We start from the raw sequence: 25,728 nt of genomic DNA, 5'->3' as shown, positions 1-25,728 counted from the left end.
CAATAGAAAATCTCCATACCCCAAAATTTGGAGACTTGATATTCAATGCAGCACTATCAAAGACGGCATAATAGGTTGGGATAATGATTGAGTTTGTTTGTCACTGTAGCCCATATTTCAGCACAGTGAGCTGAATTCCTCAAACAGCTGGCTAATTAAACTACCAGAAGCATTTAGTATTGACACAACTGCACCACTGCAGCTGTGTAGCTGCAGTTTTAATATCACTCAGATATTAAAATATTGATTCAGTTCTTAATCTTAGTTCTTAATAACAGTGCACATTAATGTATCCCTTGTTGTTGTTCCTTGTAGTCCACTTCATAATTTAGTTTAGATATGGATTTTTCTTAAACCCCCCCCCCCATGTGTTCTCATGGTAATTTGCACTTGTCTGACTCAAAAGTGAGATAAGAATTATCACTGAATTATGTGAGCATAGAAGTTAAGTCATGGAAAGCTATGCCAATTAAGAGCCCACTTCCACAATTTTACACTCAATAATCTTACTAAAGTTGAGAAAGATTAAAGTTTAACTTTTCTTTTATCGAAATCAGACCCACAAGGCATTCATCTCCCCTGTTTCAGTTTCATGTTTGCACAATGAGCCATGCTTTTTGTTTTACAGTAGGTGCATTTGGTGCCTTTGATACATTTCAAAAGTTATTCATAAAGCAGACAAAAATAGTACAAACGATTAATAAGGCATGTAATGGCAAAAAACACTAGAAGAACACATCAAAGTATTTTGTATCTAAGTACAAATCAGTATTATCACAGTCAGATAAGTCTGCCTCACATCGCTTGGAGCACGCACACACACACACTGCCTTAGGACCTGCATGAATAGCATAACAAGAAGTACACAGCATCTGGAGCCTATGCTTTCTCCACATAGGTCAGACTGGAACAATTAAAATTCCCTTAACTGATTATATGCAGTGGACCACTACATCAAAGCTCATATATTTGCCTTTACATAAGTGAGGGACAATATCAATCCTGTTAGTCATCCCTGTCATGTAAGATGGTGGTAATGTAATGAAGAAATAGTTTGGGAAGGGCAAAATGGGGTGAGCTCAGGTCTGACTGCGTCTCTGTCTGTCTGCAGACCTTCCTTTTTTTTCTTTTTAACAGATCAAAAGCGGGGGAATGAGGTCAAGGTAGAGAGCCATGAAAAGAATAAGTCTGGGAAGAATGCGAGGACAATGTCGAGGGTAGACGGCTAAGAATGAGAACATCAGATCACCCAGGGCAAACAATACCGACTGCTTTTGTCTGTGCTTGTCTGGGTTTGGGGGTGGACTGGTTGTCCCAGGAAAACCTCTGTGATTTTCACCATGGGCTAACACGTCCGATGCTCACAGCTTCTATATAGATTCATGTAAAGTCCATGAATAATGTGTGTGTGTGCGTGTGTGTGTGTGTGTGTGTGTGTGTGTGTGTGTGTGTATGTGTATGTATGTGTGTGTATGTGTGTGCACGCGTGTGCAGCAGTGATAGTGTTCAACCAGCTGTGAATGTTGATTAAAAAAAAAATCTTAAAAGTAGGAATTAAGGAGTGCTTAGGCTTTTCATTTTACAGCCAGGAAATGTGCACTGCTGTAGGTAGCTCCCCATGTTGAATGTAAGACCAATCCCTGAACTCATAGTTTGAATATTCTAAAATATGTCAAATCAAACATTTTGAACTTCAAAGTGGGGCATTAAAAAAATGCCAGTTTTCAGTGTGCTCAATTCATATTTTGAACAAGCTTTGATCTAGGATTTTCCATGCATGTTGTTATTTAACATACATTACTGTTCATGTAAGATTCAAACAAATTCCAATTGTACGCAGAAATTTAGAGCGGGAGTGCATGCGAAAAGGGCACAAAACACTCATCTGTCATCATTGACAAAAAATGAGCAGTCACCAACTGAATTTGAACAAATGGATTTGGCAGCAGCAGAGATGCCCATGAATACTGTTGCACAGTCAGAGTAAGCAGTTTGTTCGCGGAGTGAGAAGCATTTGGGGTAATCGTTTGGCAGGTTTTAGTTCACGCACTATCTGTCCCTGGCTTCCACTTGGCACCCAGGTCATCAATCCTCATGGTAATGAAGACAGCAAGAATAGTCAAATCCAGTGTTTCCACCCACACTCTATAATTCCACACCTCACCTCCCATATTACGAAAGGTTGACTCCTCATTACCATGACCTCCAGTGCTCTGTGTATTTTTACATCAACAGTTAATGTGTACTTACAAATGTTACATTAGTGTCTCCTCAGTGTGTGTATAGGCGGGTGCGCACATGCATGTGCACTTAAATGTTTGTGCGCATGTTTCATTGTGTTTGTCTGAATACCTGCTCGGGGTGATAAGGGCTAGTGTAGAGCATGTCCTTTGTTCTGCCAGTATTAGTCATCCTCCTGTGTCAGCACGGGTAAATTAAACCCTGCTTAATCCAAGGTTTGAGCCCAGATAGTTAAAACCTAAGCTTGGTGTCACTGGTGTTTCAATGTGGATTTATTGTCTCAGTGTTCTCTCAGTGGCAGCTGCATGTGTCAGTAAATATCTTACTTGGTTAAAATGTATAAACAGCGTGAGTGTTTCACCAGGCCTCTTGTGTGATTCTCAAGTATGACGCTATATGTTTTGAAGTGTTTATCCATCCTGTACGTGAACACACACTCATACCTTGTACCGTGCGGTCGGAATTCATGTTAATTCAAGTAGCCATAACAAGAGTTTCTTTCCTGTTGGCCATCTGAGTCACAAGCTGCAACCGAGGTGTGACACACAACTCTGTCTCTCTCTCTCTCTCTCTCTTCCTCTATATTCTTCTATATCTCTCTACCCTTTTTTGTGTTGCTATCTTGGGTTTCTACCCTTTAATTGTCTGTCTTCCTTCCTTTCTGTCTCTTCCTCTTCTGTGTTCCTTCCACCTCCCTCTTCCCCCACTCTGCCTCGACTGCTTGTATTTGTCGACTCCCTCCCCTCTTGTGGTTTACTCCTCCTTTCTCTCTCGCTGGTCTCGCTTACTGTCAAGCCAGCCACAGCAGCAACAGCGGTAGCGCCGGTAGCTCACTCTAGCCAGCTCTCAGTCACAGCGGAGGCTGCAGTGTGAGTCTATGTGTGTGTGTGTGTGTGTGTGTGTTTGCGTGTTTACAATGTATGTGTCAGCCAGTGTGCCTGCTGCTCTGTAAAGAGCGAATATAATGTATACATGGAGTTCCTCTAACTGAGGACTGGAGGAAGATATGTAGGAAGACCGTCCTGGAGCTCATTAAGAAGAAGAAGGAAGACATAACATCTCTGTTTCTCTCTCTCGCGCGCTCTTTTTTTTATTTCTGTCGTCTCTCTCTATACTCTCTTTCTGTCGACTTTCATTTCTAAAGCTCTCCTCTGACTGTCTCACTGGCTTACTTGCTTGCTGCTGCTAGGATTGTGTGCACCATAACTGTAAGTGGACTTCCTTCTGTGTGTGTGTGTGTGTTTGTATTGTTATATGTTGTTATATGCTGTATCTGTGAGTGAGATCATACTCTGTATATATACATATATATATATATATATATATATATATGTGTGTGTGTGTGTGTGTGTGTGTGTGTGTGTGTGTGTTTAAACTCACTGTGTCCACAATTTGTGCACAAATTTGCATGTTTGCATAAATGGCATGTCATGACATCTCTAATGACTTAATAAGGCCAATTTGTAAAGCCCTATTTGTAGTGAAGGAACAGTGTATTCATGTAGACACTACTGACCTCTCTGGTATAAATCTGTTTATATTCATAAATGTTTGCCAGATGCGTATTATTCAACAAGGGCCAAAACTGTCACTGCTGCCATTTATATAAAATGTCATTTGTTGGTGTTGCATGAGAATGAATGTCCTCTCCTCCAGGTATTCTCTGCAGTCTGTGTGTGTGTGTGTGTGCGTTTGCGTGTACGTGTGTGTTTATGTTACCTCATTGGGACCTTTTCCTGTATAAACACTGACCTTGTCGGGACCAGTAGTCCTCATGGGCACCAAAGCCCGGTCCTGATGACGCAAAACGTCATTTCTGAGTTTGTGGTTAAGGATATGGGTAGGCATGAATTGGTTACAGTTATGGTTAAGGTTTCGGTTAGGCTATCCACAGTGAATGGAAGTCAATGCAATGTCCTAACAAGGATAGCTGCACAAACTTGTGTGTGTGTGTATGTGTGTGAAGGGAAGATAGTTAGTGTGTATTTGTGTGTGTGTGTCACTCTGTCACCTAGGGCGTGGAAAAAATCAATAGATCTACAGCTTGAGTTGGACCGTTTACTTCTGCCAAGTGATGGGCAGACACTGTGGCCTTCAAAGGTCCACAGACAAGTGCTTGGAATTGCCTGCAGATGTACAGTACAGTATGTCGGCCCTGTGTGCTCCTGCACAAGTGTCATTCATTTTTTGTCTATGCTTGATCTTTTGTGTGTGCACGTGTGTTTTGAGAGCATTTTTTGTGTTTCGTTAGGTATTTGTCTCTGCGCTTGTGTTAAAACGTCTTGCTGGCAAGCAACTGTCACTTATTTTTAAAACTAGTGAAGGAAATCATAGATCAGAAGTTTTTTCTCGTAGTCCTAAACCGGCATGGCCAATAGAACCAGTCAAGGGAATGAGCAAGAGCAGGCGAAAAGATAGATAGAAAAAAGAGAGAGCCCGAGCATGTGAGAGGGAACAGAGCGAGACCATCATAATCAATCCTCCATGATCCTGGAAGAGCATCATTTGTCTTCCTTTCTCACTCCACTCCTCCTCTTGCCCCCATCTTTCTCTCATTTTCTGTGGTACAGCCACTTTGATCTTGCGTAAGAAGACGGTCTCCAGAGCTTCATTACTTTTAAAGCCTTCATCGTGAGGGGCCATAAAAAGATGCTAAGGAATGGATTTCTAAGACCATTTACCAGACGTTCTGTACCGGCTTGCAAGTAATGGCTACATGGGGATATAATGTTCCTCTGCAGTGTGTAATGGCCTTCTGTGCCTTGTGCTCTGGGTTATCAGGGCAAACTGGGATTGGCCATGATACGTCAGTGTGGACGAGTATGACGTTGTATTGCATATTAAGTGGTGCCTACTGGGGATCCTGGCTCTGTTTAATTCATAAGGACATGGCACTGTGCTGCATAGACTTGTAACTGAATATGATGCTTGGGGTTGTGTGTCTTTCTTAGGGAATTTGACCAACCTCAAGCTGCTTTTGAACCTCTCACTATCTCCCAATAGTGTTTATTGTTATGCTTTCTTTCCATTTTAACACTATTGACTGACCTTGTGTTTTGGTCTCTTCCTCATTCTCTTTCTGTGTGTGCGCGTGTGCGCGTGTGTGTCTACTTCTGAGTTTGCCGGGGCAAGAGAATGTGTCTGGGGCAGTGTTTTGCCGTAAGCATACGGGGATTTGTATGGGGTAGCTGGAAAATGCTTGGGGAGGAAATGATTGAGAGAAAAGGTCAGTAGACAGGATGCCCTTTTTTATCTGATATAGGAGTCTGTTGAGAGAGAGAGAAAGCAGTGCAGTGGTGGGGAGAGGGAGGAAGCAAGAGTAAAGGTAAAAGTGTATACAAATAGCCAAACAATAAAGAGAAAAGACAGATTAAAGGTGAAGAAAATAGCAAGTTACTATAACTAATGCGAGTGAGCAATGCCAAATATTTTCAATGAGTGGCCGAATCTAAACCAATAAAGCCACAAAATCACTCACTCATGTCTGTGATGACTTTATAATAGGGAATACAACAGTCATGTGACCTGTGAGCTTTGCCGTGTTTTGGGGTGCTTTTGTAGCTCTCATTAGTCATGCTCAATTAACCACACTTACCATATGATCCCAGCTCTATGACACTGTTACATGACCTTTGTCATGCTTTTTAGCCATGCTAATTGCATGAATCTAGGGATTGCAATGTTGGCCCATTCGTCAGTCATAGGGGTTAATTTTGCTTTCGACAGACTGACTCCCATTAATTGATAACTGGTTAATTTTTAAGAAAAGTTGTGATTTAATGTTCATTTGTGAGAGCTGTGCAGCAGTAGGTGGTCAGAGCTAGCTTGACTTTTAGCTCATTCTTCCCCTCAAAGTGCTTTTCAATGCGTTTATTCACAGTGGCTCTCAATGGCATAATGTAACCATGCTTGAGGTACGAATATGAATAATGATACGAATATAAGATGATATAATATAGTCTCCTACCATGTTCTTCTAAGCAGTCAAAAAATATTTTCTCTGGCAGTTAGCATTTATAAGACTGCCTGTATGTCTTATTTATCATATGTGACAGTGGTATTTGGCAGCTTGACATATTCCATTTCTGCAGTAGAGACGTCGTAAGGCGCTTTTGACTTGTTTTCACTCATCATGAATTTATTTCCTCCTGGCAGAAAAATGCGTTACATGAGCCTTCAGAAACTCCTGCAGGTTAAACTGGACTAACGAAACATTTTTAGTGCTGACTGACTGGAACACACTCACTATAAACAGACCTTAAGACACTTGCTAGCCTAGCAACATTAGTGCTACAAACAACCTGTAATGCAACACTCTTTGTAGAAGTTGGTTTTACACCAGTACTTTATCCATTGAAAAAGAATATCTGATGTTGTGAATACATAATTGTCGAGCCATTAGCGGAGTGTGTATGCAAATTAACCAATAGAACAACATGCGTAACAGGGTCAAAAATATTCTTGGCAATTAACCGATTAATAGTTAACTGTTGACATCCTTAGTCAGTCAGTACATCCATCTGTCCGTCCGTGTATTCATCTACAGCTTTGGCCCAGCCTGAAATATCACTTTTGGATGGATTGCCATGAAATTTTATACAGACATTCGTAGTCCCCACAGGATAATTCCTACTCCTTCACTTATAGTGAAATATCCCAACAGCTATCACACAGATTGCACACAGAATTTGGTACAGTTATTCTTGTTTCGCAGAGGATGAATCCTAAAGACTTAGGTGACCCCCTGACCTTTCCTGTAGTGCCCCAGCAGGTCAAAGTTTTCACTTATCCTATGAAATATTTCCACAACTACTGGATGTCCAGTGGATTTTATGGACATCCCAATACAATGTATTCTCAACTTTCTTGATCCTGACTTCCTCTAGTGCCACCGTCGATTTAACATTTGTGGCTTGGATGAATTGCAATGAAATCTGGTACACACATTCGTGTCTCACTCAGGATGAATTGTAATCATTTTGGCGATCACCTGACTTTTTGCCCTCATCACGTCACAATTATTAATGGTCCAATAGTGTGCTTTACAGCCGAATACCTGTAAAACTAATGACATTCCCATCATCCTAGGTTATATTTTTCTTTGGACATGATAAACATTATACCCTCTAAACATCAGCATGTTGTCATTGTCATTGTGAGCATGTTAGCATGCTGACGTTAACATTTTGTTCAAAACACCACGGTGCCTAAGTTCAGCCTCACAGAGTTGCTAGCATGGCTTATTCTTAGTCTTGTTATAGTATGTCAGCAGCTGACTTTATTTGTGCTCTGTTCTTTATTTTGTGGAGAAAATTTAGAGCTGATTTGTCAATCAACAGAAAATTAGTCTGCTCCTATCATTATAATACATTAATAATTTAAGTAAGTAGAAATGCCAAACATTTGATGGTTTTGGGTTCTTCAATGTGAGAATTTATTGCTTTTCCATGTCTTATAGTAAATTGAATATCGTTTTGCACTGGTCAGAAGAAACATGCATTTGATGACATAACTTTGGGCTCTAGGGAAATGTGATAGGGATTTTTAGCTGTTTCCTGATGTTTTATAGACCAAACGATTAATTGATTGATCAAAAAAAATATCAGCAGATTAATCAATAATGAAATCTGTTGTTAGTTGCAGCACTATTCGCAGAATCCAAGGAGTGTGTGGAAGCCTTCTGGTGTTGCTTGAGCCTGAAACTAATTTGCATTCATTACAAAAACAGACACAATCCAGTTTTCATCTTCAGAGGCAAGGTAAAGCCTTTGACAGCTATCTTAAGGAGCAGACGGAGGCAAGACACAAATTGTCTTGTTTCGTATTGTCACTTCAGTGTTCGAAGAACCATTAACGGCACAATTGTGAAAGCCCAGGAATAAGAAAAACACTCAAGTTTTGTTGATGAAAGGGATAGAAACGATACTGTAGCATATCAGTTTCTCACTGAAGATTGCGTGAACAGGATGCAGATACTTTAATTAAGATCTGTTTTTCTCCCAGTATGATGAAATATGTGGAATCACCTTTGTACCTGTTGTTAATCACCTACTCTGTGTTTTAGCTTTGAGAGCAGCCTGTGTCCTTGGCACGGCCTTACCCCACCCCTCCTGCAGCTAAAGCTAGTATGTTGATGGTGTTTCTTGCAGGTGCAAGAGTTTATTATGTGCGTATGTGTGGAAGTGCGTGCATCTGGGCATGCCATTGAGGGAGTTCGTGTGTGTGTGTGTGTGTGTGTGTGTGTGTGTGTTTTCTATGAATGTGGATCATCTCTCTTCGTTATTGATGGGCTCATTCCCTACCTCTCTCTCCATGACCCAGTTCTCGTGCGCTGACACCCCCTGTTCACATCATGCCTGCAGCAAACACATGTTGTCAGAGAAGCGAGAAAGGGGGGAAAGAAGGTGAAAGAGAGACAAAAATGGAGAGTGGATTGTACACCCCTGTGCCTTGTGTCAACCTGATCACACACAGCCAAGAGAATGTTTCTGCTTTGTTAGATCACAGGGTTCAAAGTGATTTCTGACACATTATGTCTGGCACCTGTTTCTGACACCTCTATGGTACTATCAAAAGAAGAAAAGAGTTGTTCATAGTCTTTTTTGATTGTTCTTTTGTTTTTTTAACTGTTTGTGTGCTGCTGAAACACTTTGCCCCGTGTTAACTGGCTTTTTTTTTCTCTGTTTTCTTCTACAGAGCAGCTTCCTGGGCAGTGCCACATTTTCAGTAGGCGACCTGCTTAGGGCTAAAGATGAACGACTGACCTTGAGTCTGAGGTAAGGCCATGTTTCTGTTATATTGTGTTCATTGCTCTCTGTGCTCCTCTACACTAATAAAAGTCAGACTTTACAGTCAAAAGATTATATCTAGTCACACAAGAACTTATGGTCCAACTTAAACATCAAACTGATATGAGTTGGGGAAAACAAACCTACCTACAGATGTTGCAACAGCACCTTTAGGATTGTTGCAGTAGCTGCCAGGTTTGTTTGTTTCTGGGATGTTATGTTAGCATGTGGGAATACAGTACTGTTTGGATTTTTTTGTGGTAAATAGGGGTGGGAATAAATGTATTTTCTGAGAAATTAATAAATAAATAGAACAAAAAGGAATACCTGTGTCGTCTTTTAGAGGTGGGCCAGTAATATCTTATTTTTCAAGGATATTTTAATATTACCATCATAGAGTAAATATATTTAAAAAAAAACTTTTTTTAATGTTTTGGCCTGTGTGCAATCATGTTATATAAAGGTCAAGACCTTTGTTTTTAGTTATTCAATCTAAGGTAAGATTTTTGTCCCAAATCATCATGATATAATCAGTAATTCTGGCATGAAGATGATTGAGTATTTTCTTTTTGGACGATGCATTGACATGTCACAAACAACAGATAAGCTGTGCTCCTGAACATGATAAATAGTATGTTCCTCTTATAAGGAATGAAATGGTATGTTGCTGGTAGGTTTAATATTTTTACACACAGCAATAGAGGTGAGCAAAAATCAGTCCTCTCACTACGTGTAATTCTTCCATTTTTTGATAATGTGTGTCTGCTAATTGTTTCAATACTTGCACTGCTTCATAGAAAGAGGGAAGCTCCGGCCTGTTGTGTTGTGCGTAAATGGACTATGTTGTATTTCACTGTGAATTAAGCTACTGTAATAGCAAAGGCTCAGGCAGGAATAAATCATTTAAAAAAAAATAGTTTTATGTATAACCAATAAAAAAACAACAACTGAGGTGTCGTCTTTCATCTAATTGCTACTATTGCTGCTAAGTTTTTGCTAGTGAGGGGCTGCCACTGCATTGGAAACACCAACTACCTCACCTTAACCTCTTTGTAATTGGGTTTAAGCTTTTACTGCCTCTAACTGCTTGCAGTCGCTAATCACTATTGCCACTGCTGCTATTCACCGGCCAACAGAGACTACAAAGTATTACTCAGTAAAGTTTTACTCAGCACCACCACATATTTCACCATCTAGTATGTTGTCATATATGTATGTACTGATAACATCAGAGTGTTGGCTCCACTGAGTCGGTTCCCACTGTTTTGTTTATTTTGTTTTGTCTTACCTAGTATTAATTGGCTTTCTGAATAGACAGAAATCCTGCTTTGAACAGAGTCACTATGCTCAGGCCGTATTGTAGTATACTATTATTGTCATTATAGTATACTGATAAGAATGGAACTCACTGATTCAGGAAGAGGTATGTGGCCAGTTATGACAAAAGACAAGATGTTGTTGTTGCTCAAAAGGATAGTTTTGTTCTGGACACATTAATCGCACTAGGCTGTGAAGTGAAGGTCAGAAAGGTTACCATGGCAACCTGTTATACCACTGGCTGTTGTGTAAATGAAATATGTACTATTTAGTGTTGCATATGTACATTTACTATCATGTGTGTTTGCGATAATACCAACACGTGTACAGCATTTGGTCTTGCTTTGGTCTGTACTTCCAAACCTGTTCATGTCTGTGGCTCTAGCTCATCCGGCACAGACTTTCTTTTGAAGGCTTGCAGTCGCAATAAAGTTAAATATGCACAGTGCCTCATGGCTTTTTAAGCAAGTACTGCATGTATTTCAGTGGACAGGATGTCTTTCCTCCACCTGTAAACTGTTAAGATGAAATTGTCTGCGTCTCCCGATTGTATTGTCAAACTGAATTTCCTTTTCCCTCACATCCATAGTGTGTCTGAAAATATTCCCCTTTGGCAATCCTCTCTCTATTTTTCTTCTTTTCAACTCTCTTTTGTTATGCTTTTCATTTCCTGTAGGTGATCCCTGGTCACTGGGCATAATTGTATCTTGCACGATTGACTGTATGAGCTGCAATGAGAATAGAGATTACGGCCCCTCGTGTGTGTGTGTGTGCATGCACAGTTTTGTGCAGGTGTTGTTCTTGCTGTTCTGCAGCCAAGAATTGTTATTTTACTCCCCTGTATTCACACCACGCTGTTGTGTTTCTGGCTCATTTTGTGGTGTTGTAGTGTATGTTTTATTCCCGAGCATAACTTGAAGTCTTCCCACAACACTTACAGTACGGTGCTGCCACAACACTTTTTAATAACTGAAAAAATTCTGTTCTCGAAAATACCAACCCTTTGTCTCAGTATTCAGAGGTTGCTGTCACCATGCTATCTTCAGCATGGTAACAGCAACTGTAGCTCTCTCCACCTGCACATACTAAATGCTAAATGTTCATATGCATTGTTTATGGATCCCAAAGTAGGGATCAGGAAATAAAGTAGAAAAAAATTGTATTTCTACCACACAAATAATGTTGATTTCAATGCTTTTACATAAAGTAGGTACACCAAAACAACATATTACATTACTTTGTAGTACAATGAGATGAGATAATGCTATTTGACAATGATTTTGAATTATATACAGATAGATTCTTGTTCTTTTAAAGTGGTTTAACAATTCAGTTGAAGGAACCTGAACTATGACAAATAGTGACAGGTACCATATTTAAAATCTTCTCTGCACAAACACACAAAAGTTATTACAGCCTGAAGAGTTGTTGCTGGTGTGGTGTTGGAGCGAGAAAGTGTGTGTACAATGACAGTCAGTGATGCATGTTTAACACTTACAGACACACAGAGGAAACTGTCTTGATTTGATATGCTGTTTGCTTGTTGGTTCATCCAGTGAAAAAACATTTCAAAGATGAGCAGCTTTTCATGAGCACGTATGATTCATTCTGGGCTGTTTGACCTGTGGATGAGCCTATGATTCACAGTTCAAATTAGTTCTGCCGGCCAAGCAGCTCAGATGCTGCGGCACTGACATGGACAGGAGCACAATTCACTCTGCCCGTTAAGGAACAGATGCTTCATTTTAATACAGTGTTCTAATCCCCACTCAGTCGGTCGTTGCAGAAAGTAAGTTAATTTGAGTTGACTTCGCTCAGCAGAAGGAAAGTAGGACTACTTTATCTCCATGAGCCAAGGATTGATTCCCTTCAGTGAATCTCAAAACCAATATGACTTTGACCAAGTTCTCTTCATAAGCTCTAGGTTTACATTGGTGCTGAGAATATGTAGAGAGGAAATTGGTATTTGACCAGCGTCAGTGTGTGTATGTGACTTTTGCTTTTGCTTTGGCCCTTCTGTAAAGTTCACTCACATGCTACAGGGCTGTCCACCTCAAAGCTCATTCCTTATTCCAATGAATTTTCTCTGCATTTCAGCTCCTCTCCCAAGTCTCACGCTCACTTTCATGTGTGGCTGGTTAGGATGTTTGTCACGAATTGTTTTTGTTTCCTGTGAGGCACGACCAGTTTGATTTGGGTCACTTTTTTGAAGGTTCCTGACAGTGTCGTGTTGAATGAATGGGAGTTACATAGACTCAGCCCTTGTGAAGATCTTTCTCTTTTGTGGGCACCAGAAGCCATTGAAGTGAAGATGAGATTACCCTCATGCGGCTCTCACACTGTGCTCATACCCACCAGCATACAAACAGAAGCATCACAGGCACACATGCCTACGCAACACACTCGATATAAACTTACAAGACCAGAAAAGGCTAGTTGGAGAATTGAGTTGCTTTTCATTGATGATTTTAGAATTATTGATGATTTGTTTGGTCAGCACATAAAGTCAGCTCATGTTTACCAGGGGTCTGATTTTCACTTTGTAATTCACCTGCAGAACATGTCCTAAAAAAAAAAAAAAAAAAAAACCACATGCTGAATGTCTAATTCAAAGGCTGTAGCCTCTTTGGATGTGTTAATAAAGATTTTAATACACAATGCTACACAAAATACAAAAGCTGGAAGCTGAAGAGAGCTTAATCACTATTTGCACACTCAATTCTGAAGTCATGTAAACAGACATTACTGTAGATAGATTCAATGGGTTCAATGACTGAACCTAAATGAAGTTTAAAACTGTGTCATCTGAGGTTATTTCAGTTTTAGATATGCAGCTTAGATATGCAGTTTGTTTCTGTATGTGCATACACACTGCATGTGTGTGCATTTGAGTATTGAAAATACGCTTGCATCATAGCAGTATGTCCTCAGCGTTCTCCTGATTGGGGTTATGCTTTTGCCTTGGTACCTGCACAGAGCCTGTAGTAAATCTCCTCTTATGTGTTATATGGACTTGGATGCCTTGCCTGATTCCCTTGTGGCCATTACTCACACAGGATGAATCAGCTACTGTACCTTAGAAATGTTCCCAGATCTTGGTTTAGTAATGCCTCATATATAGTAGCACATCCTAAGTCACAAGTGTATGTTTACAATGCAATAGGTAGTCACTATCATAATAGGGGTCTTAATTGTCTGCTGGTTGCAAGCATAGATGCATATAGTGCGTAATCTGTAGTTTTTACTGTAGTGTCATGCTGACTTAGGGTTTGAATGTAAGTATTTTAGTAATGTAACACATGATATAAATGGTTAGCTTTTTACCTGTGGTTTATTCATGAAATGTCATTTGTTCTCGATTTTGTTGCGTTTTTATTTTCAAACTCAAGTGAGAAATCCATTTGTACAGACTTGCAAGTGTTTATCCTGCCTCTCTGCAAGCTCTGCAGACATTTCTTTTTGCTAGATAACTTCAGAGGGGTTGTACCTGGTTCTCCCACCAGTATACTGTAGAGCTTTGTAGGCACGCACATTCTAAATCTAGCATGGTTTTAATGGGGACCGGGGACGAGCAACACAACCAGTGTGCTACAGCAGCTGCAAAGATGTCAGTGCTGCAGAGGTCTCTCAATAATGCATGTTATGTATACACATGGGAGGAAAGATTATTATCTCCAAAAGGGAGGTGAGCCTCCTCTACCCCACCGCAGCAAGTGAATAGTGCTGTCTAAATGGGACACAGGTAATGTGGAAATTTACATACAGTGTATACAGAAGTGTACAGTACATAAAGAATGTATAGCATAAGCGTTCACAAACACATTGTGCATGGTCTCCATTCTAACAATTTCTATATTGTTATTTCACCCCAGATTTACTTTGTCCCTCGTGCTCATTCTCTTGCCCTCTCAGTATCTCTCACTGTAGTTCCCTTTTGCTCTTCTTGTTATCTCTAAAACTTTATACACTCAGTAGGAGAGGCACTCTATGACCCAGTTCTACAACACAGTTTGAGATTTGATTTTGATATGAATTTGTATGCTTGTGTTAGTGTGCGTGTGTTTCTGTGTGCACATGTGTGTGCATCAGAGATTTACCATGGCAAGGCTACATTATCACAGACCACTGCCTCTGCTGCCTGGCTTCATGGCTTATTCATCCATTCCCATTGGATAGAGCCTCTCTTTACTGTCCCACCAGTAACAGTTTAGCCTGCTATCATGATAATACCATTTTACCACCCCAGAGCCCTCACTATCACCCTGTCCCAATTCTCACACATCCTCCGACAGCCAATTCTCCCTTATACTGTATCCCCTGTGACTGATTTTATCTAAGTCTGACCTAAAAGCCTAAAGATCAGCTCTCTGATCCAGTACTGGAGAAAAATGTGCGTGTATGTGTGTGTGTCTATTAATCTTCCTGTGGGGACATAAATCTGTTCCTACAGTCAAATTGTGGGGACTCCCTCCCATTTGTGGACAAAAAGCTGGTCCCCACAAAGTAAACTATTCAATTTTAAGGTTTTGGTTAGGGATTAGGGTAATATTAAGATTAGGGTAAGGGTTACGTTTAGCCATGTAGATCCTATGATTAAAGGGGACATATTATGCACATTTACAAGTCTATATTTTTAATCTGAGGCTCCACTGGAATATATTTGCATGATTTAGGGTTCAAATATGCTTATTTAATTCATACTGACCCTTTGCACAGCCCCTCAATTAAGCCTATGTCTGTTTTAGCTCATTAAGGGCCCCCCTCCCGAGGAACCCACTCTGTTGTGATTGGCCAGCTCTTGGAAGCTGCCGCTTGACAGACTGAAATCCGATCCAAAATATTAGAGTGGACGATGCAAACAACACAAGGAAAAACCTTAGCAAAAAAGGCTACAGAGCGGATGGCCATTTATGGGAATGCAGGCAAGTTCGGAAAAAATGTTGCAAATGAAGCAATCAGGGCAGGTTGAAGCCTTGGATTTTGACTTGCAGGGAGCGTCTCTACATACGTTAACCTCAAGTTTTTGAACTTTGACCATGTTTAACATAGCTATCTGACATCATAACAGTATAAATTACAGACAACCACAAAAAGCATAACATGTCCCCTTTATGGTTAACTCAATACAGTGTCCCCCTAAGTCACAAAAACAAGATAGTGTGTGTATTTGGTTGGGGAGTCCCAGGGGAACTCCAAATTAATTATCTCCTTATTGTAAATGGCATGGCACAAAATACCAGACAGTGCTTAAACAGCAACTTTTGTGTGTACATGTCTGCATGTGCGCCAAATATAAAGCAGTCTTGCTAATTACACTATCCATCAGAGTGATTCTTCTTCCCTCCCTTGTGATAGTCACACAGATTCACACACATGTCGCTGTTTTTCATTGTGTAGTCATTAGCTGCTCATTTTAAGAGTCAGTAAAACTTGAAAATTAATGAAATAAGGAGGATAATTATTAAACATATAAATGTCTTTATTTATGGTGTCTTTGCTTTATCAGTGGAGCAGTGAATAGAGGAACATGTGTACTGAAACACTTAGGGGAGACTAAAGGACACTTAAGGCCACAGCATTTGAGTGTATGGCTGGTAGGAAATGTTTTATCTGTAGTTTGCACATGGAGGGGACTGTTGGATACAAATGTATGTGTGTGTGTTTGTGTACGTGTGCATGTGAGAGAGGAATCATCGAATAAAATGCATTTAATGCAGGTGAAATGGGTTTACACTCACATCACCTTGCATGCACAAAAACACACACACACAAGGATAACCATGCACACATGTATTCACATTCAATATGTGCATGCACACTCAGAGATGCTGCATATACAATATGGTAATACTAACACACACACAACCAGACACACCACATATGTATGTAAAAGAGGGAGAAACGGTACTCATTTGGGCTGAAATAAATGCACATATGGTCTCCTTATTTTTCCTCCTTCAACACTAAAAATGTTTCCTTTCCGCACAGTTCTTCTGCATGATCTGTGAGATCCCCCAGGCATTAGGGCTCATGGGCAGAATATGAAAATAACTAACTCGGCCAATGCTGCACCATGCCATCAAAATGCAACTCTGAAAGAAAAATTTAAAGGAAATATTGCATTGACAAGCTGCTTTAATTACCTGCCATGAGTAATTACTATTCCAAGAAACAGAGCAGGGACATCAGGGATAACCCCAAGCATAGTATAGAGCTGTTAACCTAACATCCATATTAAACAAGTAACAGAGCCATGCTAAGATCTATTAGTCCAGGTCAATCATTCATCACATTCTTCCTATAGCTCATATCTTTGCAACATAACACATACAGGTCGTAGAAGTGGAAAATGAGATGTGGTGTTAGGAGCCAAAGATGGAATAGAGAGATTTAATAAATCTGGCCCGACGTGGTGCTGAGGCATGCTAGGGGCACAGCTCATGCCAAGTCCTTGTCTAAGTGATGAGAGGATGATAATGAGGACAAAATGGAGGGAGGAAGAGGGGATTAGAGTAGGTGTATAAAATCATGTCTCACAGGTTTCTGTTTGTATTTTTTTTATTTTTTATGCCATCCTCTGTTTTTGCTCTGAGATTAAATTGTGGTGTTCCATCATTCAAACACCCAGCTGGGTCGATGTAACACAGAGCAATACAATCTTTCCTTTTGCTCCAACTCCAATATGTGCACCAGAGAAGGTGAGGTCATGCATAATATCCTGTCTCCCTTGCTGTTTAATATCATCCTCAATAATGCAATGCAGTGTCCATTTATAGGCATAAAATTGGCTTTAAATATTCAAATGTTTGTATTTCTGGGTGCATGCCCTCCAGTCTAAAAAATAGGTATTGTAATAATTATGTTTCCAACTTAACTTAGTTAATTAGAGGCTACATTGAACAATCTAGCTTTACTGTATATTAGGTAGAAATTGCACATTGCACCAATTGCATCAGTTACAGAAAACACAACCACAAATACCAGCATACAATTCACACAAACACATCATCATTTGTCAAGTGATGTTGCATTATATTCTCATTTGGTAGCCTTTGATTCATCTTTTTGTAATGTCCGTCCTCACTATGGGGTTGAGCTTGATATCACTGCCTACCCATGATAAGTTCAACAGAGCATGTAAAGAACAAATATGAACATAAGGCCATGACCTATGTAATGTAGCATATGGTCATGCCTGCAGAAGGGCAAGTAAAATGTACATGAGACCAGTGTATTTCTACTGCCCTTTTTTTAAATGTGCATGTGTGATGTACCTTTATAAGCAAGCTTTATGGTCCTGTATTGTTTACATCCAGGTAGCTTTGTTTTAAAGGCCTAAGTTTTCCCTTTCTCTGGATGGTTGAAGATTTTTATTTCTATTCCATTTTTATTTATTACTATTTACCATATCTATCTATGATGGGTAGGACTATGGTGATAATTATGTGATGTCACTAGACTCGGTGTAGTCATGAGGATTGTGTAATTTGTCCCACCTCAACAGTTGCAACAAAGCGAGAACAGGAGAGTCAAGGAGATGTTGGTAAAGCTGAGTCTGTGGGTGCTTTCCATTTGGCTAATGTGGCTCCTCGCTTCCCTCACTCATGTCCCTTCCTCTCATCTTATCTCGTCCCGCAGGGGATCCGAGAGAGGTGTGAGGACGGAGGAATTTTATTCACCAAATGAGACATCCTCACTCACTCCAGCATCATTTTGAGGAGACCCATTGCATACAGCATCTCAGCTGTCAAAAATGTAAAAGTAAACATTCAAATGTGTAGAAATAATGGCTGCTGCTCCAGTACCTATTATACTGCAGCTCTATTGTGTCATCAGGCTGTCACAGAATATGACTGGTAGAAATAACACAAATAGACAATTAAACATTTAAATTAAAATCATTCATCCATGATTCTACACATGTAATGTTTTTATTTCATGAATAAATATCACTTAAAGCCACGATTAATGCTGTTAGTCCTATATCCACAGGTAGTTTAACTAATGTAAAATATTTATTTCAGTCATTTTAAAGTTATTAGTATTACAGTATTGCTATTTCCAAAACATCCTTTTATTGTCCCTTCAGTTCACCTAACCAATTATTAAACAGATTCTGATTGAAGGGGTGTTGCCATTAGGCAAAAAACGTGTACAGTACACCTAAGCTCTGAGAGCCTTGCTCCTCGTCTCCTTGTCTCCTCCGAGACACATTCAAGGGATTGAAACATCCTCGATGATGGCAGACCTAAATCAATTTTTAAAATAAGATCTTGCCTATTTGTGTATGATTTTAAACACATTTCAACAAAACCTTCATTTCATACTGTAACAGTTAATTTATAATAAATTGCATTAAGGTTGAAACAGGTTGAAAGGCTTGTGTACCCTCTAAGAACAGGTTAATTCTCACTTTGTTGCTGTGTTTGTTATGTTGTCTGATTCCAGTAACCTTGGGAAATCTCTAGAGTCACTTGCTTATTGCTGTTCATAGCATCTCAACAAACAAGAATAACTCTCATCTATTAGATGTGTGTTTGTCCAGTCATGCATACTGCATATCCACTGTGACATGTTTCTTCCATTAGCATAACAAGAAGCTCATGTTGACTCATAATGTTGACACTGTTTGGAGTAAACTGTGTGTTAGGCTGCACTGCAGGGATATGCTGCTCGGGTGCATTTCTATTATTTTGCTCACCCCCCATTTACAAAAATGGTCACTCAGGTCATGGTCACTGAGTGTGTTAATTTGTTCTTTCAGACATTGGCATGCGTGGATACACACACCCACACATCACAACGGCTTGGAGATGTATGGCTAAATCCTCTTTTAAAAAGCCTTCATGTTTTTGTTATGAACACTGACTGTGTCTTTGAAGTTCAAACTTGCACCAAGACTACCTTCGTTTCAAGTCAAGGTCAAAGATTTATCTGGTTGCATGAGTTTGGTAATAGTATACTACACCATGGAACTGTGTCTTATTTATGTAAAAAACACTTAGACTATATATTTTTACTTGAGAGGGAATGTAAGAGAGAGAATAAACTACTCAAACAGTAAAGTAAAGATATTTCCTGCCTGAAGTTTTGGCTTGTTTGCACTTCTCTTTTCAGGTCCAGGAAAGGAAGAATTACAGTGATTATATTAATATTACAGTAAACACTCACTACTTATATAAAGTTAGATTTTTCAGTGAGACACACAACACTTTGCCCGATCTCTCTGTCTTTTTAACACCTTATGAGGAAGCCCGTGCAGAATGCTAACCACCTGCCTTGTCTATACCAATGACCTGTATCAACACAGCTCTTAAAGTAAATCCCTTTCATTTACTGGAGGAAGGAGAAGGAACTCTGTGCTGCCTGCCATAACCTGATTTGAAAAGCTAGTTTTGATAGCAGCGTTACGGCTGACCTTTCTTATCGTGTTTTTGAAAGTGACTTTGGAGCCCTTGGGGAGAGTTAGCCTGAGACTCGGTCGGTTGTTATGAGACGGTTAGGTCTCCGTCTGCACACAGCACATATTTTGTTTCAATTCTCTCCCCGACATGTTTGTGTGTGACTGTAAAAACTGTTTTTATAGCACTTTAACACATGACTACAATGTCCTTTGGGCTGGAAGATGTTCTGTAAAATGAAATAAAAGGCCATAAAGTGGATCTACATCTTGGATATCCTTTTGAGCCAGTAATCTTCCTCTTCAATTCTACAGAGAAATTTGCTTTCTCTGCCACTCTCTGCTGTTAACTGTCTAATAAAAACACTATAAACATTGAGGTTCTGAGGAAAGAGAGTGTTGTATACTGTAAAGATTGTAAAGTCATTTAAGGCAAATATGGGATTTTTGATTTTTGGTTGTAAATAAAATTGACTTGCTTGATATAGTTAATCTAGAAAACATGATTTTTACTTTGGTCCAGAGTGAAATATCTAAAGTTGATGGATTACGATGATATTCAGTATTCTGGTCATTTGAATCCTAATGATGTCGGTGAGTTCTTTTTTGCCAGCTAAAGGTTGAAATCTCCCCTTCATGTGTTGATTCATGTTCTTGTGGGTTTTGATATGATACTTCTAAAAACTAATTCTACTCAGCTCATTAGCATGCTAATGTTAGCATTCAGCTCAAAAAATAAAACTCAGGCTGTGTTCGAAATCTCATACTAATGTACTGCTTACTACATAATCAGTTTGTACTGCATACTGCCTACTAAATGAACAATTAAGTATGCCATTACCAGCAGACTGTTCACGCTGAAGTATACAAGACAGTCATGTGACCACATCTCTGACTGATGGCTGGTCTCACCCAGCCAATGGCTCTTCACATCTCCAAAAACTTTGCAGCAAATTTCCAATTAAAATTTCCGTTATTTGGATAAAGAAGCCACATATTTGGAATCTAAATGTTTTTTTTCTCACCTGAAAAATATTAAAACTAAATAAAGTGACATGTTAACAGCTTTTAGTCTGGCTCAAAATCTCCATCATTGCACAGTCTGAGGAGACGCAATGCATTTTGGGGCAGTTGAGTATGTCCAGTAAGCTCACGCCACATACTCAGAAATTCTTGCTAATCTAGTACAGTGTACATCTGGGCATTTCTCAAGTCCACAAAATCCACATACTATGCAGTTGGAACGCACTACATACTCAATTTGACGTCATACTTAGTATGAATAGTACATTAGTATGCGATTCCGAACACAGCCCCTCTCTAAGTACACGTGGGGCTGACAGTAAAGATAAACATAGAGTTTAACCTGACAAGATGAGAGTGCCATGTCCTAAAGTGTTTACCGTACAGAGGATAAACCCTTGTGATTAAGGTAATAACACGCCTTTTGTCTGACACAGCCCTCAGAAGAAACATAACATTTTCTGCTCTAGTAGGATAAGGAGCTAAGTGTTAAGTTGTCTCTAATTTTAGTCCATCCAACAATATTGTTTTATGGTGTGAAATGCTTATTTCACATTTTATTTAGAATCTACATGTGCTGGTTAGTGTTTTTTTTTTTTTTTTTATTTGGCATTTTCAATATATTAATTTTGTTTTGAGATACTAGCATTTTCTGAACAAGTGTATTTACTATCTGTGTAGGTAGTAGAATAAAACAAAAACAAACAAAAAACAAATAGGCGCTACAGTAGCTGAAATCTTTACAGCATACACACGCAAATATTTTTTATGCACTGTAAAGCACTCAGACACCCTTACATAAACATAGTCTAATAAGCAGCTCTGATTATTCATTTTGAAGTAGCAGGTGTCAACTTTTCATTGGCGCATCCATTGAAATTTTCCTCATTAAATTTTATCTTTGAAGGCAAGGGCTTCATCTTGAGATTGTGTTGTGAAAAAAATTCTACAGTCCTGCAGTTATCTCACTTTGAAATTCTCTTTATTTCTTTATAAACATGGAAATTGTTACTGTGAAAAGGTAACTGTTGATCATTCATATGTAGGCAAGTCAGTAAAGCTGGAAACAGACCTAACAAACCATTAAACAAACCACATATACAGACTAATTTCTACCTACATAAAGACTTTTTTCTTGCCAGTCTGAAAGGAGGACAGTAAACACAATGGACAATGCACTGAGTAAATAGTAAACCACAATGAGAGTTGTGTCCATGCAGTAGCTGCAAATCCATTGCCTTTTTTGTGTATTTGTGTAGGTCTGAATTTCTTAATTATCTATGGGAGACAAGTGATTCACTAGCCAAGGTGTTTGGACTGACAGATAATGATGGGTCTGAAAACATTGTTTTCTGTCTAAAATCTCACACCACTGGCATCTTGACACACATTAAATCTCCACAAAAGCACCAGTTTGATCACATTTGCTCCCAGGATCGACTGCAACTTCTGCCTCTATGGTGCATCTGATGTGTGCTACAGGTATCAGTGAACAACGCTACACAATGCCAGAGAAGGAGAGTTTGTAGACTTGTGTGCTCCTAAGCAACTCTGCAAAACCTACACGAACATAAATTAACACATGTGCCTTTACACAAAACAGAAATGGACATCTATTGACAACAGTTTCATTGTTCATTTATCCTTTGCACAGAAAGTCCAACGACACAGAAAAGAAGCCAAAATTGAGTTAAATGGTCAATGGAGAGACATGGTCAAACTAGGTCTGTAAACTCTGCAGACAGAGATAGTGATGAAGGATGAAGGGGAGATGAGCTGTGTAACAAAATACTCTCTAGGCACACCACCTAATTTTTCATTATGATTGCCACTTTTGACACCCATTATGTCAATAGGTCTAATTTTTAGACATAAAAATCGACAATGTTTTATTATTATAACATTTTATTTCCACCTTGTTCTGATCACTCATGACATCTAAATCATAAGTATAACGGGCCAAATGTGTGTCCACTCCCTTAAGTAAAATTAATTTATATATTGTCTAAAATAATAGTTAAAAATCTATTCTAAAAGAGACTACAGCCATGCTAGCGGCTTTGTGAGGCTGCACTTTGGCACAACATTGCTTTGAGCTAAATGCTAATGTGAGCCAACAAGCTCACAATGACAATGCTGATGTTTAGCAGGTATAATGTTTACCATGTTCAACATCTTAGTTAAACGTGTTAACATGCAGACATTTGTTCATTAGGAATAAACACAAAGTACAGCTGAGGCTGATGAGATGTCATCAGTTTTGCAGATATTTAGTCATAAACCAAAGTATTGGTAAAAAATACAATTTTGACCTGATGATGATGCTTGATTAGTTATTAGAAATCATCCTGCAGGGAACATGAATGTGTGTATCAATTTAAATTGCAATCCATCCAATAGTTGTTTTTTAATCTTAACCACAAATGTGAACCTCATGGTGGCAGTATTTAGATCAGATACCATGTGTATGTAAGTAAGTAAAGATTTTTTTATATAGCACTTATAAAAACAGAAGTTACATAGTTATATTACAGTTACATTAAAAGTAACAAGCAAACATGAATATAACAAGATTTATGTTTACAGAATCGAAAATAAAATACAGAATTAATATAAACAAAAACAACAAAACAGAAAAACATCGAGGGAATATAAATCGGTTTTGAGAAGCTATTCCAAAAGTTTAGGAGCAAAGACAGCAAATGCTCAGTTATAGATTGAAGAGGCATAATCGAAGACAAGGCTTCATCTGTTTCCTACTCATCAGCATTCTTGAGAAACACAGTCTCAATTCTTCTACTGTCTCTATTCTGTTTTTGTTTCTTTACCTTCATCCCCAGAAAGTCCCTATGGATTATAGACCCTGCTGAGTGTGTTAACCTACATCCCTGGTTGCCTCTCTGCAGACACTCATTCACCCATTCCCATCCGTCTTAGCGTGTGTGTGTGTGTGAAGGAAAGTGTGGACGTGCAGGTGCATTCGTGCTGTATTACCACCTAAAACTCTCTATAGATCCATAGCCTTCCTTCCATGTCCCCATTCAATTCCCTCACCAGTTAGAGTCAATGGAGCACAGAACATCTATCATTTACTGCCTACCTGTGTCAACAAGCCACTGCAATCACCACTAGCAACAGTAGCTCTCTCACTCCATCTGCCTTGCTGTAGCTCTCACACACACACAATCTCTTTCTCTCTTACGCACACACATACATGTACACAATGTCGTTTGCATGCAACATCCCCTTTGATCCTCTAATGAAAGCTGTATGGACAAGGCTTGTTAGTGTTTCCTGCCCTGCATTGTTAATGAAACCTTCTATTCCTTATGGCTTGGTTCTACTTGGTCTCTTAGGACCTTAACATAGATCACCCTGACACAATCCCATTGCAGTTTTCCAGGTAACAGTTTAGTAATGATGTAGAACAATCCCATGCCACATAGAGCATGGGATTGCTCTCCTGCTCTTTCTCTCTCCCTGTTTCTGTCCTTTGTTTTTTCAGTCTAATTTTGTGTGTGTGCAATTTGTACATATATGTTCATAACTGCAGTGCTGTCTAATGTAGATGTCTTGCCTTTGATGCCTTTAACTATGTCACCAAGATAACAAGTGATAGACATACTGATGAAATGACTTCCATAATCTATTCATCAAGTCACAAAATGCTGTTTTATAAGTGGTACTTGGCTCCTTACGGAAATATGTGTTAACAAATCGTTGTCTAAGCAGTCTGGGGTCGAAAGAAGCAATCAGAAGAAGATAATGTTAGGTGAGAGATGAGGTGCATGATATCAGACTATAGTCTAAATTTCATAGGAAAACTTGAATAAATTAAACAGTGATATAGTCGTGAAGCACGATACTCTATTCATATAAATATAACTCACTTACACATGTAGCTGTAGCTGATTCTGTAATGTATTTTGCTTTTCACAAATGCAGTCAACTGCATTAGCTTGATGACTTGTGCTTTTGTGGTACCAAGACACAATACCATTAAATACCAAAAAATTATAATTTCCATGGCTGAGGAAAAAAAAGCACCAGTAGGTTTAATAGGTATTGTAGTTATTGCTCCTAAAACTAATATTGGTAAATGATAAAAGGTAAAACCACATATCAAAATCAAATAAATATCAAATAAAATCAGGCTGCTTTTGTGGTTTACTTTCATGTTGTGCATGCAATTTAAGCACTTACAATTTTTCTGCATTAAAATTTTATTTGTTGTTTCTTCTAGCAAGTTCTAGGGAGTTACATGACTGCTCCAAACTTTCCATGACGGGCATAATGTAGAGTGGGAGACAGGTGCCCGGAGCTGTAGATGTTTCACACCCTTTTTGAGGCCATAGTGTCTTCTAAGCTTTAGGATGCAAAAGAAATAGTTCAAAATTTTGGGCAATGTGCTTTGATTTCGGGGCTTAGATGAGAAGATCAGTACCACTCTTTCTGCTAAATAAAGCCCCAGCCAGAAGCCAGTAAGTTCAGGCAAGCAAGTTTGGAAATTTTTATGCAATGCCTCCAATACTACTGCCCAACCAAAAAAGGTCTGGCATATAACCCCTATAAAACTACAATCTGTCATTTTTGCACTGCAGTTTTTGTACAAATTAAACAAATGAGATATAATGTGTTAATTAGTGAGCTTCAGAGGCACTTAAAGGTTGATGTTGTTACCTTTGGACAGAGTCTTGATAGCTGTTTCCCATTTCTTGTCTTTATGCTCATCTAACTTTCTGCAATAAAGCCAATAATCTTTCCTAAAATGTCAACTTATTCATTTACTGAACTGAACACACAATTCATACAAACACTAAGACGAGAGCATGCTTGTCAGAATCAGTGGCAGTCTAGATCCTGTTGGTTGGCTTCTTTTTCAAGAACAATTACAGGACAAAGAACATCTGTTTGACAGAGATGAAAGGAGGCTCTTCTTTGTCAGCTCTTTTACAGTTT

The 25,728-nt window shown here is 39.1% G+C and overlaps 1 protein-coding gene across 4 annotated transcripts in view; it reads left to right on the top strand.

Moving 5' to 3' along the window:
• Positions 1-25,728, top strand: part of inpp4b (inositol polyphosphate-4-phosphatase type II B) — a 151,670-nt gene that overhangs the window by 41,430 nt on the left and 84,512 nt on the right. For 3 of the 4 annotated variants that reach the window (XM_044347177.1, XM_044347180.1, XM_044347178.1), the window contains one exon: positions 8,938-9,017. In XM_044347177.1, coding sequence (XP_044203112.1) covers positions 8,938-9,017 — 80 coding nt within the window. Of the gene's footprint in view, positions 1-3,146; positions 3,450-8,937; positions 9,018-25,728 lie in introns of those variants that run through there. The other variant, XM_044347179.1, reaches the window with a different exon arrangement.

The sequence above is a fragment of the Thunnus albacares genome, chromosome 3 (genome assembly GCF_914725855.1).
Source record: "Thunnus albacares chromosome 3, fThuAlb1.1, whole genome shotgun sequence".
Lineage (NCBI taxonomy): Eukaryota > Metazoa > Chordata > Actinopteri > Scombriformes > Scombridae > Thunnus > Thunnus albacares.
Note: the sequence above shows the minus strand (reverse complement) of the source record. Positions and strands in the feature narration are given on the sequence as shown.